At 52.8% G+C, this 15,715-nt stretch overlaps 1 protein-coding gene across 6 annotated transcripts in view; it reads right to left on the bottom strand.

Moving 5' to 3' along the window:
• Positions 1 to 4,489: 4,489 nt before the first annotated feature.
• Positions 4,490 to 15,715, bottom strand: part of Rhogapp190 (Rho GTPase-activating protein 190) — a 77,478-nt gene continuing 66,252 nt past the window's right edge. For 3 of the 6 annotated variants that reach the window (XM_077692803.1, XM_077692802.1, XM_077692805.1), the window contains 7 exons: positions 13,809 to 13,914; positions 12,985 to 13,179; positions 12,770 to 12,846; positions 11,587 to 11,676; positions 11,147 to 11,522; positions 7,906 to 8,011; positions 4,490 to 7,489 (listed from right to left, as the gene is read on the bottom strand). In XM_077692803.1, coding sequence (XP_077548929.1) covers positions 7,291 to 7,489; positions 7,906 to 8,011; positions 11,147 to 11,522; positions 11,587 to 11,676; positions 12,770 to 12,846; positions 12,985 to 13,179; positions 13,809 to 13,914 — 1,149 coding nt within the window. In that variant the 3' untranslated portion in view covers positions 4,490 to 7,290. The remainder of the gene's footprint in view (positions 7,490 to 7,905; positions 8,012 to 11,146; positions 11,523 to 11,586; positions 11,677 to 12,769; positions 12,847 to 12,984; positions 13,180 to 13,808; positions 13,915 to 15,715) is intronic. The other 3 variants (XM_077692804.1, XM_077692807.1, XM_077692806.1) reach the window with 3 other exon arrangements.

The following is a 15,715-nucleotide window of genomic DNA, read 5'->3' as shown; positions in this document are numbered from 1 at the left end:
TCTCCATTTGAGAATCTCCTCGACATTACGGCCCTTCCCTAATCAGGAAGCTGCGGAATGCGTGCGTCCATCTTCCCTTCTCTGCTTGAGGAGAAGCTTCCCGACACCGTGCCCTTATTTCCGTCTCCACTTTTCAAGGGCCATTATTGTGCCTCCGGTTAAGGTACCCGACACTGCGCCCCTTCCCGTCTCCACTTAAGACTCCTCGACATTACTGTCCCTTCCGTAATAAGGAAGCGGCCCGATATTGCGTCCCTCTTCCATTCTCTACTTGAGGAGAAGCTGCCCGAAACAGTGCCCTTCTTTCCGTCTCCACTTTTGAAGTGCCGACATTGCGTCTCCGGTTAAGGTACCAGACAATACGTCCTTTCTTGTCTCCACTTGAAAATCTCCTCGACATTTTGGCCCGTTCCCTAATCAGGAAGCTGCGCAGTGCACGCGTCCATCTTCTCTTCTCTGCTTGAGGAGAAGCTGCCCGACACCGTGCCCTCCTTTCCGTCTCCACTTTTCAAGTGCTGACATTGCGTCTCTGGTTAAGGTACGCGACACTGTGCCCCTTCCCGTCTCCATTTGAGAATCTCCTCGACATTACGGCCCTTCCCTAATCAGGAAGCTGCGGAATGCGTGCGTCCATCTTCCCTTCTCTGCTTGAGGAGAAGCTTCCCGACACCGTGCCCTTATTTCCGTCTCCACTTTTCAAGGGCCGTTATTGTGCCTCCGGTTAAGGTACCCGACACTGCGCCCCTTCCCGTCTCCACTTGAGACTCCTCGACATTACTGTCCCTTCCGTAATAAGGAAGCTGCCCGATATTGCGTCCCTCTTCCATTCTCTACTTGAGGAGAAGCTGCCCGAAACAGTGCCCTTCTTTCCATCTCCACTTTTGAAGTGCCGACATTGCGTCTCCGGTTGAGGTACCCGACATACATGTGCCCCTTCCCGTCTCCACTTGAGAATTTCCTCGACATTACGCCCCTTTCCCTAATCAGGAAGCTGCGCAATGCGTGCGTCCATCTTCCCTTCTCTGCTTGAGGAGAAGCTGCCCGACACTGTGCCCTTATTTCCGTCTCCACTTTTCAAGGGCCGACCTTGCGTCTCCGGTTAAGGTACCCGACACTGCGCCCCTTCCCGTCTCCACTTGAAAATCTCCTCGACATTACTGTCCCTTCCCTAATAAGGAAGCTGCCCGATATTGCGTCGCTCTTCCCTTCTCCACTTGAGGAGAAGCTGCCCGACACCGTGCCGTTCTTTCCGTCTTCACTTCAAGTGCCGACATTGTGTCTCTAGTTAAGAAGGTACCCGACACTGCGCCCCTTCCCATCTCCACTTGAGAATCTCCTCGGCACCACGGCCCCTTCGCTAATCAGGAAGCTGCCCGATATTGCGTCCCTCTTCCCCTCTCCACTTGAGAAGCTGCCCGACACCGTTACCTTCTTTCTGTGTCCACTTTTCAAGTGCCGACATTGCGTTTCCGGTTAAGGTACCCAACAATACATCCCTTCCAGTCTACACTTGAGAATCTCTTCGACATTACCGCCCCTTCCCTAATCAGGAAGCTGCGTGATATTGCGTCCATCTTCCCTCCTCCGCTTGAGGAGACACTGCCCGACACCGTGCCCTCCTTTCCATCCCCACTTTTCAAGTGCCGACATTGCATCTCCGGTTAATGTACCCTACACTGTGCCCTTTCCCGTCTCCACTTGAGAATCTCCTCGACATTACGGCCCCTTCCCTATTCAGGAAGCTGCCCGATATTGCGTCCCTCTTCCCTTCTCCATTTAAGGAGCTGCCCGACACCGTGCCCTTCTTTCCGTCTCCACTTCAAGTGTCGACATTGCGTCCCCGGTTAAGAAGGTACCCGACACTGCGTCCCCTTCCCGTCTCCACTTGAGAATCTCCGCGACAGCATGGCCCCTTGCCTAATCAGGAAGTCGCCCGCTGTTGCGTCCCTCTTTCCTCCTACGCTTGAGGAGAAGCTGCCCGACAGTGTGCCCTTCTTTCAGTCTCCACTTCAAGTGCCGACATTGCGTCCCCGGTTAAGGTACCCGACACTGCGTCCCCTCCCAATAAGCTCCCCGACGCTGTGTCCACCTCTTTGTCTCCACTTAAACTGGCCAAGACGGTGGCCCCTTCCTTTCCCTAGTCGAGAGGCTGCCCGATTTTGCGTCCCTTTTCCAGTCTCCGCTTGAGAAGCTGCCCGACGCTGCGTTCCCCTCCCACTCTTCGCTTGATTGGGCGCCAGATACTACGTCCCCTTTCCCGGCTCCACTTGAGATGCTGCGAAACACTGTCGTCCTTCCTGCCTCAAATTGAAAAGCTGCCCGAGTGCTGCATCTCCCTTCCAGTCTTCAACTGAAAAGCTGCCACTCTACACCCCCTTTTCCCGTCCCCATTGAGCAGACGCCCGACATTGCAACCCCTTCCCATCTGTGATTGAGACAGACACTGCGTCCCCCTAATGTCTCTGATGAGGGTGACCGACACTGTACCCCTTCCGGTCTGCAAGAAGCTTCCAAACATTGCGTCACCTTCACTTGTCCGCTGGAGAAGTGCCTGACAATGCATCCCCAAGCTTCCAGTCTCTAATTGCAGTGTTCAACACTGTCCCCGTTTCGCACTGAGGTGACCGACACTACGTCCCACTTCCCATCTCATTGAGGTGACCGGCACTGCGTCCCCCTTCATGCCCGAGAATCTTCCCGACACTGCGTCCCCCCTTCCTGCCTCCGAGAAGCTTCCCGACACTTCATTCCCTTTCTGTGCTTGCTTGAGTAGGTGCCTCACAATACGACTCTCTTCCAGTGTCCGATTGAGGCGCTCAACACTGCATCTCCCTTCCTGCCTCTGAAAAGCTTCCCGACACTGCACCCCCTCTCAGGTCGCTTCCTTACTGCATCTCCCCCCGTCTGACTGTGATGTTGCCCGACACTGCGTCTCTACCTCACCTCTGACCGAGAAGCTGCCCGGCACTGCGTCCCCTCAGTCTCCAATTGAAGAGCTACCCAACAGTGTCCTCCATTGTCTTTGGATGAGTCGCCCCCCTTGGCTTGCATTGTGGACATGCCCAGGCCTAGCAATGAGTGGACTTTGCCAACACATCATACACGCTGTCGCTGCTAAGCAGCAGCTGATACGTCTGCCAGGCACAGGTGCTAAAAGTGGGCTGAAGGCAGCGGCGGCAACGTGAGCTTTTCTGACATCCACTCAAGCAGTAGCAGACAGCACTTGGGTGCACGCATCCTGGCCCCGCTTGTCCTTTTTCTGCGCCTCGCCACTGAGTGAGGGCCCCCGTCTTCACCAGTCGTTCACTCTGCCACATTACAGCAATACATCGTCTGCGCAATCCACGATTAGGCTCACGCACGAGTTCGAGGAAGACCTATTTGCAACACACATCAACCAGTGGAGGCTGCGCTAATACGGCCGACAGCTCTGAGTGAACATCTACACCGACCTCCACGAGCAGTGGGAAGCAATGCAGACAGGTCGCAGGGCCATTGCTGCGTTTTGCTGGGCACGCGACCGCCCTGAGCAACTGGGAAGATGGTAACACAAGCTCAGAAGAGCTCTACACAGCCAGTCCAGCTGAAATGCGTGGAGGCCATACCATTGGTGCGCCTCCTACCTACCGTAAAATACTGATCAAGCGCCTCCACCCATGAAAGTGCCCCGCTCTCATATTATGGGTAGTTTGAGTTTTCGTGCATTACCAAACAAGTGCCTCCCCCCTACTCCAACCACCAGTTAATGACCCAAACCAGTGAAACCGAAACCACCCAGGAACACTTTTGACTGCGCTCTTGTCTAAACCAGAATCCAATCTAATACAGGGTAGCCGTTAATTCTGCACACGTTCGGAATTTTGTTATTGTCATCTGACATAGCTGAATGTGCTTGTGACTTGGTGACAGCACTGGTTCATGACATGCATTCGTAACGAAAGCCAGAAGACACTCGAAGATTTTTGAGAAGCACCAAAGCCCTTTTGCTCTGCTGTGAACACCCTCGAACATATCATGAGTACACCTTGTTCAGCACCTCAGATGATGGCAAGAATGAATTCGCTGGCAAACAGGACCAACAATGCGGTTGACGGGAACACTGTATGAATTGCTAACAACGGCTGCGCCAAGAGGGGCTTCACAGTCTTCTTCATCTTTTCTAAAAATGTGTTTCTCTCCAATGCACTGCATTATTTTTTTCTTTTTCAAAAGGGGGCAGCAGTGGGGGGGTAAGGTTTGTCAACATTTACATGCCGCCATAACGAATTATGGGGCAGTTCTGAACAAGGGCCCCCTCCCCAAAATTCCCTGATCTATTCACATTTCAAGGGGGGGCGCTTGCTCGGTATTTTACGGTAGACATGGTCACTGCACACCAGGGCTCATTGGCCAGCCCCGTAATGCTGAAGTGATACTGTTATGCACACGCACTTTTTGAAGCAATGTCAGTGTTATTTTGTTGTTTTACCACAAAAGATTGGCTTCCGTGTTTCTCATCCTAGCTCTAGAATTCACTTTTATTCACTTTTTTACATCACTCACAGACACGGCGTCGTCTTTTAGCACAAGCACACTTCCAGTCGCGCCCCAATCATCCCTTGCGCAGGAAGGGGGACGTATCAAACAGTCCCTACGACGAAGAGGACACAGGCATGCTAGGTTTCGGCTACGCGCAGCAGCACACACACAGCCACACAGTATCACCGTTCCAGCACCTCCTGGGCGAAGCACGGCACTGTGACCTTGAGTCGGCACTCACAGGGGCAGACCTGTGGAAAAATACTTGAGAATCTCGAGAAGAAGAAGCCAGGCCTGCATTCTGCGACCACAGCCGGGTGACAAGTTGCTGCAAACGCTGCGGTTGCGAAGCCGAGTGCAACAGGACACGCTGCACATCCCTCGTTGAATGCTATGAACTTTGACTGTTGCAGCGAGTGGCCTGGCGCAAGACGAAAAAAAACCTAGGGCAGAGGTGGTGGATGGGAACCTTTTCCTCACAGGTAACTGCTAATCTGCAGGAGCAAATGCTCAAAACTGACCAGCTCGAGCAAAGCAACCGGTACCCAATTCACTTTCACTTCAAAGCACTGGCCTCCCGTAATCCAGTTGAGAAGCCTTCGACGCAGGACACTAACCGGCACGCATACCGGAACAACCCAAGGGGGAATGCTGTATGCTGCACGTGGAAGGCAGCATCTGGAAATGATTGGCCTTCGGGTTAAAATGTGGAGCTTCGGAACGCTGGCGCAACTTCACACGTCACTCTTTTTCCACCACTTTAGTGTGACCTGTGGCCTGGCCTGTTTTGCCTGGAACTGCCAGGCGTGTGCGGTATGCTCAACTATTCCTGTATACACTTCGTCTCATTCACGGTGCAAGGAAAACGGCACGCAGAGGCAAGCGAAAAATTGCCCAGGACCTCCACGATCCTTCGGAGTAATACAGCTAGAAAATACTGGGAGCATTTACTGCATGGTGAAAGAATGACGGGTAAGGAAGGAATGGCGTCAACTGAGGAAGGAAACAGTGATCTGCCCTGCTCTTCGCTCTTCAGGGAGTGGAATCAAAACTTCGATCACTAATCACTCCTCCCTCGCATGCAAACTGGGCAAAAGTGAGGACGATCACTGCCATCCTCCTCACAAACAGTGGAATCCAACTTCCCAATTATGTGGGAGGCGTAATGAATGGCACACACCCCACTCATCATGAAGGACGGAGATGCAAACACGAACTTTGACAACTATCCCTGCAGTGCTTCCAGCATTAAAACACAAATCGACTGCTGTCTTGCAACCTTTGCAAGACAGCGCTAGTTCTGACTTTACTTTGCCTCTGCGCGCCGTCTTCCTCGTAACGTGTAAAACCGAAGCCTGCAGCGATTCGCCATGTTTTGGTTGTGCTACTAGATGCTTCTAGAAGGAACCACGAATGATGTTAAAACAAAGGGCATGCACTCAATAAAAGATCGCCAACTTTTTGTGAATGCCCTTCGCTGTCCTCCCTTCTTTGCGACTTCTTTCAGAAGCCCTAACTTGCCAACAAACGGTGCAAGTGGTTGGTCGCTGCTCACCGAAAGTGCAGCCCAACAAGCCCTAAATGAGAATGAGTACTAATTAACGCAGGGGCTCCCCCGGAACGGACAAGCTTGGGCAGGAATTTTAGACGCATCTTCAAAGGAAAGCTTCCACATAGCGCTTCTGTATAATGTAAAAAAGCCTTTTATCTCGTATATTTGAAAAGCCTAGGAAAATAAAAGTGAGTTAGCGAAACGACCCGTGCGCATGTGCGGTGGTGTTCAAAAGGAGGAGCTGGTGCTCAATAGTTGGGGCACTGCACTTGCCCAATGGGCGTGTGGAGTGTGATCTATGGTGCACTCACTAGACAGTTGGGGCAAACACTGTCTCACTGCTGCTGATCAAGCACTGGTGGCCACCGGTGAGGCAGGCTACGTAGTGTGGAATCGGCTTAGCGAAACCCTCAAGGGCAGGTCTGCGGACCACTGGAACTCTACAGGAAAAATTTTGATTTTGGTTGCCAGCTGCTGAACATTGAGAAGGAGAGAGGGAGGGGAAAAAAAAAGGACACAAAATTGAGCTGCTGGGCTCTGTGCAGACTAAAGGACACGTGTAAGCTACCGTCTTTCAGAGCCGGCTGCCACCGTTGTGCTCCCGGTACAAAGGGGGCAATGAATGCTACAGACCACACTGAGTGTCCCAGTCGCCACAGTCGGGCAGGGTTGGAAGCCAGAGATCACCCACACACACGGCGACAAATGTTGGTTACGGCCGTTTCGGCCCAAAGCGCCCACCAAACCAGCGGCCCGATACCACGCCTGGCAGTTGTGGAGGAATGGACACACTGCCCTGGCCAGTTACGACATGCCCACTAGGCCAAGGGTTATGTCCGTGCTTTGCAATGAGTGCGCCTTGTTGTATGTCGGTGCCACTACGGTGGTTTCCGGCAACGGCACGCGACAGCAGAAATGCGTGACAACAAGGCGCTCCCGTTCCCAAACCACCGAACTAGCCAACGGCTCAAAACGAGCGCATCGCAGGTGCCAAGAACTCGCTCGACCTGACACAACCCGCACAGCACACGCGCCAGCCGGATCACTGTACAAAAGAGGGCGGGGACACGAGGGAAACTAGGACAAGGGGGTAAAAAAATGTACACGGGCAGGGCGGGGGGCCAAAAAATGTACAAATATCACAGGGTTCGCGCCGAGGACTCTCCTTGACGGCACGAAGCGGAAATAAATAGAAACGCGGAGCAGCAGTGTCCTTGCTGTCAGACGCTCAGCACTTCGTCCTGGTCGCAGAAGAGGAAACGGAACTGGTCAATCATGGTCTGCACCGCGTCCTCCAGGTGCGGCCGCACGCGTTCAAACACTCCCATGTCGCTGAACTCGAGCGGCAGCAGCGTCGGCCACCAGCAGATGGCCAGGTTCTTGCTGTCCATGCTGTTGAGGCGACAGTTCTCCGCCACCCTGCAAGGAAAAGGAAAAAATGGCAGCATCTCCACTCCGTGGATGATGGCGAGGGTGTGGAGTACGCGGACCGAGTGACATCCAATTTGCACCCCGACCATCATTCGATTTGAGCCGTGAGTTGCACCTTGATTATTCCCTAAATGAAACTGCAACTCACGGCTCAAATCGAATTTTGCTAGATTTTCGCTTGATGGTGGTGTGCGCACGGATGGACGCGGACGGACATTGGGAGGTCCTGAGGTACTCCGCACCTAAACCTTTCGCTCATAAAATGTACATAGCATACTTATTCAAATATGAGATGAGGTTAGATCAAAGTGGAGACCATGAGACTGCGTGGAAAGCTGGACGTAGTCTCACTGGTCTAATGTGCACTGTTGTGTAAACAGGTGATCCTGAAAGGCCCCACTCACCGGACAAAATGCTGGAAGATGAACTTGAGAATCTCAAAGTTTGCCGGCGGCAGGCTCTTGACGAGTTCCCGCAACGCCAGCAGCCGACAGCTGCGGTCAGGCAGGCCTGCAAGACACACGTCACACGCAAGTAAGGGGCCTGAACAGAGTAGATTTACTCCTCATAAACACCCTTAATACACCCTCCCTCTCACCGAGCTGTTTGTTCATCAGCGGCCCAAACAGAGTAGCATTACACCCTATTAACACCCTCAATACGCCCTCCCTCTCAGCTGTTTTTTTGCAAAATTGCTCAAACTATACTTGGGTACAAGTCAAGAATGGCAATACCTGCTGTATCACTCCGCCGAAGGGGTGAACCTTGATGTCAACGCGTGCGGGCGTTTTGAAACGAGATTGTGCTTAATGCGTAACATCATCTTCTTTTTCACACCTAGTCCTTTTGTCGTTGCGGCAGGAATTAACCAGATTAAGTGCGAGGAATCACGGAAGTGACTCATGTCACGTTCGAACTACTTACAATAAGGCACTTTTTGTGCCGCGCGGAGTAACAACCGGCTGCAATGAGGGGCAACTTCTGTTGACATTCTTAAGTTGTCCCCGAGTATACCAACCGCCGCTAGGCCTTTCCGGTAAGTTCAGTTTTTGGAGTTATAAAAATGGCTGACGATTACAGTACTCCCAAATACGAAATCTGTGTGCAGCGCAAACTGCAGTCTTCTCAGTCAAGGTGCACAGCTGCCGTGTCTCAGGAAGTGATTGCGTATCAGCAAATGCACGGCGGCGCACACTACTCAGCCGTTATCTCGCCGCGTGTCAGCACCATTGAGCATGTTGTAGATTGTGTTTGAACCTGCCGTGCAAATGTCACATGGCTTGGATGAGCCACGCAACAACGACAACGACGACGGAGCCGAAGGAGCGATGAATGTGCAGCACGCAGCACGTGCTGGGCTTCTGTTCTTTTTGTGAACTTCCAGGCATTCATGAAAACAAGACACTTGTTTTCATGAATGCCTGGTTTTACATGTCCTTTCTCGGGTGCCACTAGGCGCTGAGGGCGGTTTTCACACACGTGTCTGGCGCGGGCGGCGCATACTGCCCTCCCCTTCACGCTTTCGCAACACTCTCCTCCTCCGTTTTCTTTCAGTCTTCTTTCTTCCCATCGTTCGCTTGGTTAGGACACCACCACCAAACCACTGTAGCGAACGTTTAAGAGCTTGCACTAAAAGGAAAAAATTAGCAGTGGCTTAGCTCGGCTATGCCAGGATATACGTAGCGTGAGTTAAGGTTCAGCTGGTTATTCTTAGCTTTTCTGGTTGTCTAGGATTAGCGTGATCATCGTGTTTACTGCTGCTTCAATGGCACACACACGGTGCACGCATTACGTGACGCATGCATAATTATCAAGCAGCTCCGGCGCAGCGACACCCATCGCCCCAGAGCTAAGCTGCGCTTGCGCATGTGCTGCGCTTGCGCAGCACGGCTCTCCAGGAGCCACGCGAAACTGCTCAAACTCGGCCAGTGTAGTTCACGCTACAAAGGGACGCATTCGAAGGCTTTCACAACTGCATTGCAGAGCACTTTGTAGTCAAATCCCCCTACAACAAAATTTAAAGGAGTGCATGGAAAAATTCGTCGCATGTGACCGCTGCTGTGAAAAATGACAGAAATGGGGAAGGCGGGGGAAGCCCTTAGGGCCACAACCGGAACTGAAGTTTACTCTGTGACAAGGTGCCCAGATGTCAAGAAATCTTGCCTTCTGTACCAGTACAGTGCCAGAGAAAATAAAGGCTTGCACAAAGCAGGAGTGCTTGCTATCTAAGCTTTTTTAAAAAATTCTGATAGGGACAGAAAACATTTGGGTCGCCCCACGAAACCCCTCGGACTGGCTGCATATGACCTTTGCACCTTGCAGATAACCCGCCTGTACTTATCAGAAAAGGTGTTACACTGTCATCATACAAAAATCCCAGATGATCTCCACTAACGTGAAACCTGGTGAGGGGCGAAGCATGCACAGTATAAGTGCATTCTTGGCACCTTGGCGCTTTTGCCAAGAGAGATGAAACCGTTGGGGGGTACAGGTATACAGCGTTCCTATAAAAGTCTCTTGTCTTTGAACCACCGAGCTCTCTAGCATGAGGCACAAATGAGTGTATTTTATACACATTACGTTCTAGCACAAGGCATAAACGACTTTCCCGGTGTTTTAGCACCGTGACTACATGAGACAACGATTACGATGACGATGACAGGAGACGCCAACAGCCCCAGCCCCTAAGAAACTTTGCCCCTAAAACCGCTGTTCGTCTACAAAGGCCTTCAATTATCATCAGTGGCTCTGAATGCAACACCACCGCACCGCTCTGTCGTCCACTTTGTAATGTTCACATATGTAATAAGGCTTGGGCGATGTTTGATGGTGCAAACAGGTAGCACGGCAGTGCACTTGCGTAGCATACTTTCCCATTCACTCGGCCTCTTGTGGCCAGGGCAAACACAGTCGCATCAGCCTCCCTGCATTGTTCCCTACTGCGGGTGTACACCCATCCACATTTCCTCTCTGCAATGGTTGACGAGGTGCACAAAGACCCATTGCAGCATGCTGGCCCATACAAAGACAGCTAGGGAGCAAAAAGGAGGAGGGAGGAGCAAAAGAGACCGAGAGTGACAGAGAGAGGGACAAAGAGAGAGGGGGAGAAAGATAGTGAGTGAGCCCGGGCATCGCCTCCTGTATTTTACAATGCCAAACGCATCGCGCGCTTCCCTATGGAAGTGAGGTACGCCTGCAGTGCCCATATGTCGCAAGGTGGAGCCCCAAGCTGAACCGGGATCACCCGACCGTAACTGAATTCGAGAGAGGCTTGTGCCTAGTTGCCAAGGCAACCAATGTTTGAGATTGCCAGGTAATGGCGCTCTCGCCAGCGTTAGAAAACTCAGAGCCGCGGCGGAGCACGTTTTGTCAACGTTGCCGCTCTCCACCACGCGTCGCTCAAGATGAACCGGTCACATGGCTAAAGCGCTGGGAAGGCTACAATTGGGGGAGAGTGGCCAGAGTAGAAGGAGAGGGCTTGGTCGTCCGGTCTGGACTGATGCGTTTGGCATTGTAAAAATACAGGGGGCGATAGCCTGGGGAGATGCAGACTAAATGGGAAGGGAGAGAGCAAGAGAGAGAGTGAATGCCAGAGAGGGGGGCGGGGGAGAGTAAGAGACAGAGAGGAATGAGCATGGGACTGACCGGCGATGTCGGTGAGGCGTCCCATGTGGGCGTGCGAAAGGAGAGGGGGCAGGCGCTTGGAGAAGAAGTCTTTGAGGGCGGTGGCCACCGCGTTCACCGGCAGCTCCAGGTCGCTCAGGTCGAGCGGCCGCCCCTCGTCCAGCCGCTGCAGCAGCAGCTCCACGTGCGCCCGGTTGCCCGGCACCCGGTACAGGCCCTCCGAGTCCAGGCCCTCGTGCTCGATGAAGCGCACGCACTGCTCCACGAACAGCGGCGTCAGCACCGTCTCGGACTGCGCAAACTCCTCCAGGCCACCCCCTCCACCAGGCTGCTGCTGTTGCTGCGGAGGCAGCGTGCTCTTCTTCTTCTTCTTCTCCGTCAGCCGCTTCTGGCGCTCCTGCATGTGCACAATGGCAACTAAGTCACAGTGAGCTTCGGTGGATAAGACGCCAACTACTTGCCTCTTCCTTGAGGCGCCGCTTCTCCAACTTCTCGTCCTCGCGCGCCTTCTTGCGCTCGTCCTTCTTGCGCGTCCCACCCTTCTCCTTGCCCTGCATAGGCACAGAAACACTCGTTGTAGGGCGAGTCAGCTAAAGCTACCGTGAACGGTGCAAGTTGAGCAAACAGAAGAGCGGGAGTACCCCAAGGTGGCCTCTTGTGCCCTCTCTTGTTCTTGTTCTACTAGCATCATTTGCTACAGCTTTCGTAAGCCAACAAACTTGGCTCTATGTGCCAGATGGGTTACAACCGAACCTTGGACGAACAATAGATACACCCACTGAAAAGAATGTCAGTTAGAGTAACCCTTAACGACACCGCCTGCCTACGATTATGATCCCTGAAAATTTGTCCCCTTCTTACCCTCCCCCAAGGGCCCACTGCCTTGCAACATGATAGAAATATGCGGAGAAGCCAATGCAAAGCCCAAATTTGTGTCCCGACCATGCTTGCAACTGCCCCCCTGGCCGCAAGAAAATGTTCTAATGCACTAACCAGAAAACGTTTATTCTCACGATTGCAAAAGCGCAATCAATTAAGAGCTGCCTAGAAGCTCTGACGTAAAGACAGCCACTGCTTCGCACTGCCAAAACAGATGTCTCGAAAGTACAAACGGTTCCCAACAAAAACTACTGATCTCCTCCTTAGTAATGACGAAGTCGTAACAATGCCAGTGATACATCGTGGTGAAGGTAGTAGACGTAATAGTAGTGATGAAGGTAGTAGATGTAAGCGTTTATCTGGTCTTCCAATACTGCTCATTGTTCTATGGCTTAGCACTAAGAGCACAATTAGAATGCCACGAGTGGGCTGGTACCCCTACACAAGGACTTGCATGCAAATGGCGTGTGTGCACAAGGACAACATGCGCCAGCCAATTTCGCACATTCTTCGCTCCAGTCAGTACGCCACCAAAATGGGTATATTAAAGGTGACGGTGGCGGAACTTAGTTATTTGCGCGCCAACAGTAAGGGTGTTTTTCTCCAGAAGTAAGCGTGCATTACCATCTGTGTCAAAATAAACCGCGGGGCCACCTTGGGAGGACGGGACATAAAGAAGACGGCTGTCACATTCCTAGAACTGCATCAGGACAACTTCAGTCACAAAAGGGGAGATGGGGTTCTGATTCGAAAAAGTCGGCTCACCCGTGCTGCCAGTTCGTAGGCTGCCCCATCATCCACCGCCAGTGTGCAGGGAAGCACCTGCTGGTCATACTGGGCTGCTGCAACAGAGACACAACACACGGGGTGGAGGGGGTGTCCCGTCTGCCTCCCTGCCAGCACCCGCAACAAATCTTCACTGCACAAACACCCCTCCTGAACAGCACGGTTTCCCCCCATGCTCTGAACAAGGCTGGCACCTGCAGCGGGCACATCGGGGTACGGGGGCAGGGCCGGGATGCGCGGCGGCGCCACGGGGATGCTGCCGCCCCGGTGGCGGCGGTGGCGCCCTCTTCGGTGAGGCGCCAGCGGCCGGCGCGCGGCCCCCGGCGGCCGGTTGGGGTGTCGCTCCAGGGAGCTCCACTCGCTGTCCGAGTCGGACTCCACACCCACCACTGCCCACCACCCAGCCAGCACAGAGAGAGAGAAGGGAGGGAGAGAAGAGAAAAGAGGGGGAGAGAGAGAGAGGGAAGAGGAGAGGAAAGAAGAAAGAACAGTCAGGAAAGAGGCCCCCCATCCCAGTAAGGAAGATTCCCCACAGCCAAGAAACTCAGTCTAATAAGGTACGTTGTTGGGCTAGTTGGTCGGTCATACTTATGGGATGTATAGCGCAAAAAAAGAGACGAAGGACAGAAAGCGCTTTGTTCTTGCAAATTATTTCAGTCCTTCGTCTCTATATATATACATCCCTTAAGCGCTGTTCAAGTGAAGGAGAATGCAACCATTTATTGCGGCGCAGTCAGTCGATGGCATTCAATACAAAGCACACCTATTCTTGTGCTGTCTAGTGCATCGTTCTCCCTAACGAATGCACGTGCCCTTGGCGAAAATTCTCGCTGTGTGGCGTCGCCCCGTACGTTGTTCGACAGCCCACAACACCAGTTTTCTTCGACAGATGCTCCCTAGCATTTAAGCTGTACATAAAGCAACTCCTAGCATGCTAGCAGGCTGGAAACTGACTGAGGATGCTTTTTCCGACTGGTTAAGCTCGCGAATGAGCCGAGTGTCCAGTTCGGCAACCGACCTTTGTCTCGGCTGGCATGCCGGCGAGCCAGGGACGACCGGACGCGGTGCTTCCCTCCTTCTACCGGCAGGAGCGTGTAGGCCGTCCGGTCCACAAAGGCAGCCTCCTGCATGGGTCAGTCGACAAGCCACGGACGGGTTCAAACATGCAAGCATTTACCATGGGCACGACAAGCCACGGTACTTTGCATCACTGTTTCCTGCTGAGGCCATCAAAATTCCTGCCACTTCTCCCGGGTTTCTTGCCACCAAACTGCCCGAATAGCCGCTGCTTTTCCCAGTCGGTACACACCCTATGCTTGCCACTGAGCTTGCTTCTTTACCGGCACCGGCCAAATTGCAATCACGGTGTGATGAGAGAGTAATTTTTTTCTCTCTCAGCAAAGTGCTGCCCCATCCAGCAGAAGAAAAGACAATGTTGGAGACGGTGCCTTGTTCCAAAACATATCTCTCTAGAAACCTGCACAGATAAGAATTGATTGATTGATTGATTGACTGATTGATTGCGGGGTTTAACGCGCCGACGCTACTCAGACGATGAGGCGCGCCGTAGTGGAGGGCCGTGGAAAAGTTTTGACCACCTGGGGATCTTTAACGTGCACCGAAATCTCGTACAACCGGGCATTTTTGCTCTTCGCCTCCATCAGAAAAGCGGCCGCCGCGGCCAGGAATCGAACCCACGTCCCTGGGCTCAGCAGCACAACGCCTTAGCCACTGAGCCACCGTGGCGGGTGCACAGATATTCAGCCCCTCAATGCCCAGTCTAGAGCCAAAATTTGCAGATTAACCAAGGCCCCCCCGTGGACACATGTGACACGACATGTGAACCAGAAGTGCTGCAAACCAGCTTTATCCACCTGAGGACCTTTCATGTGCCCCAACATCCTGTAAGCACAGCCACTTCCCGTCTATTGCATCTGTTTATATAACTGCTGCTCCGAAGGCCAGGAACTGAGCCTGTGACCCAAACTGCTAGGCTGTAGCTTGTATTCACTAGCCAGGCACACATGCAGGCAACCATGTGAGGGCGAACTCACTAATTACATTGGGCTCCGGAGGGATGGCGGTACTAGTCCGTGCTAAGTACACGATTTGCATCGGACGTTCGAAACTCTACCCCACCGAACGCAACGTAATGTCTCGACGACTCCTATGAGAGTGCAATTAATAACATCTCTGTTGACACCACTGTTGAGAATCGGGTTGAAACGGAGTAGATGACGCACACCGGTGTTTTTTTTTTCTTCGGCGTGCAGGCGCAGTGGCCCAAGCCACGCCATGTCTGTAGCCGTTTCCAGTGTTGCCAAGCGAGGAAACTGACAGCTACCATACTTACCCGATTCTAACGCGCACTTTTTTTCCTGAAAAATACGTTGAAAGATCGCACGCGCGTTAGAATCGGATACGAAACCGAAACTGCCGAAACAGTGAAAATTTCGTCCCACCCATGGCCATCGCCATCTCAAGGTGGCGCCAAAGCTTTTAGCAACGATTTTTTGGACGCAGGAAGCACAGGCGCCTAGGCTTTTCTATCGGCGTTCACACAAATCGTCAAATCGTCCCACTTGCGCGCTTGATAACAGCAATGGCAGCAGCGGCTCTCACGCGTTCAAAACGAGCGGTCGGCTGAAGCGTGCGCCTCTGGAGAAGCTTGTAGGATGTGCGTGCGAGGCGTGGGCCACGATCCCATCGACCATGGTTGAACGTTCTTTCAGAAGTGTGGCATCACGAACGCGCTTGACGGCACCGAGGACAAAATGTTGTGGTCAGCAGAGAGCGACGAGGAGTGAGATGAGTGAGATTACTTCGGGAAATAAATCGCCCGTTTCTCTCGCATTCGTTTTTCTTGCTCACAAAGTTCCGTGCGCATTACAATCGCAGGTGCAAGTTTTTACAGTTTTTTTTAAA

The sequence above is a fragment of the Haemaphysalis longicornis genome, unplaced genomic scaffold (genome assembly GCF_048455015.1).
Source record: "Haemaphysalis longicornis isolate Haplotype H1 unplaced genomic scaffold, Haemaphysalis longicornis Haplotype H1 scaffold_12, whole genome shotgun sequence".
Taxonomy (NCBI): Eukaryota; Metazoa; Arthropoda; class Arachnida; order Ixodida; family Ixodidae; genus Haemaphysalis; species Haemaphysalis longicornis.
Note: the sequence above shows the minus strand (reverse complement) of the source record. Positions and strands in the feature narration are given on the sequence as shown.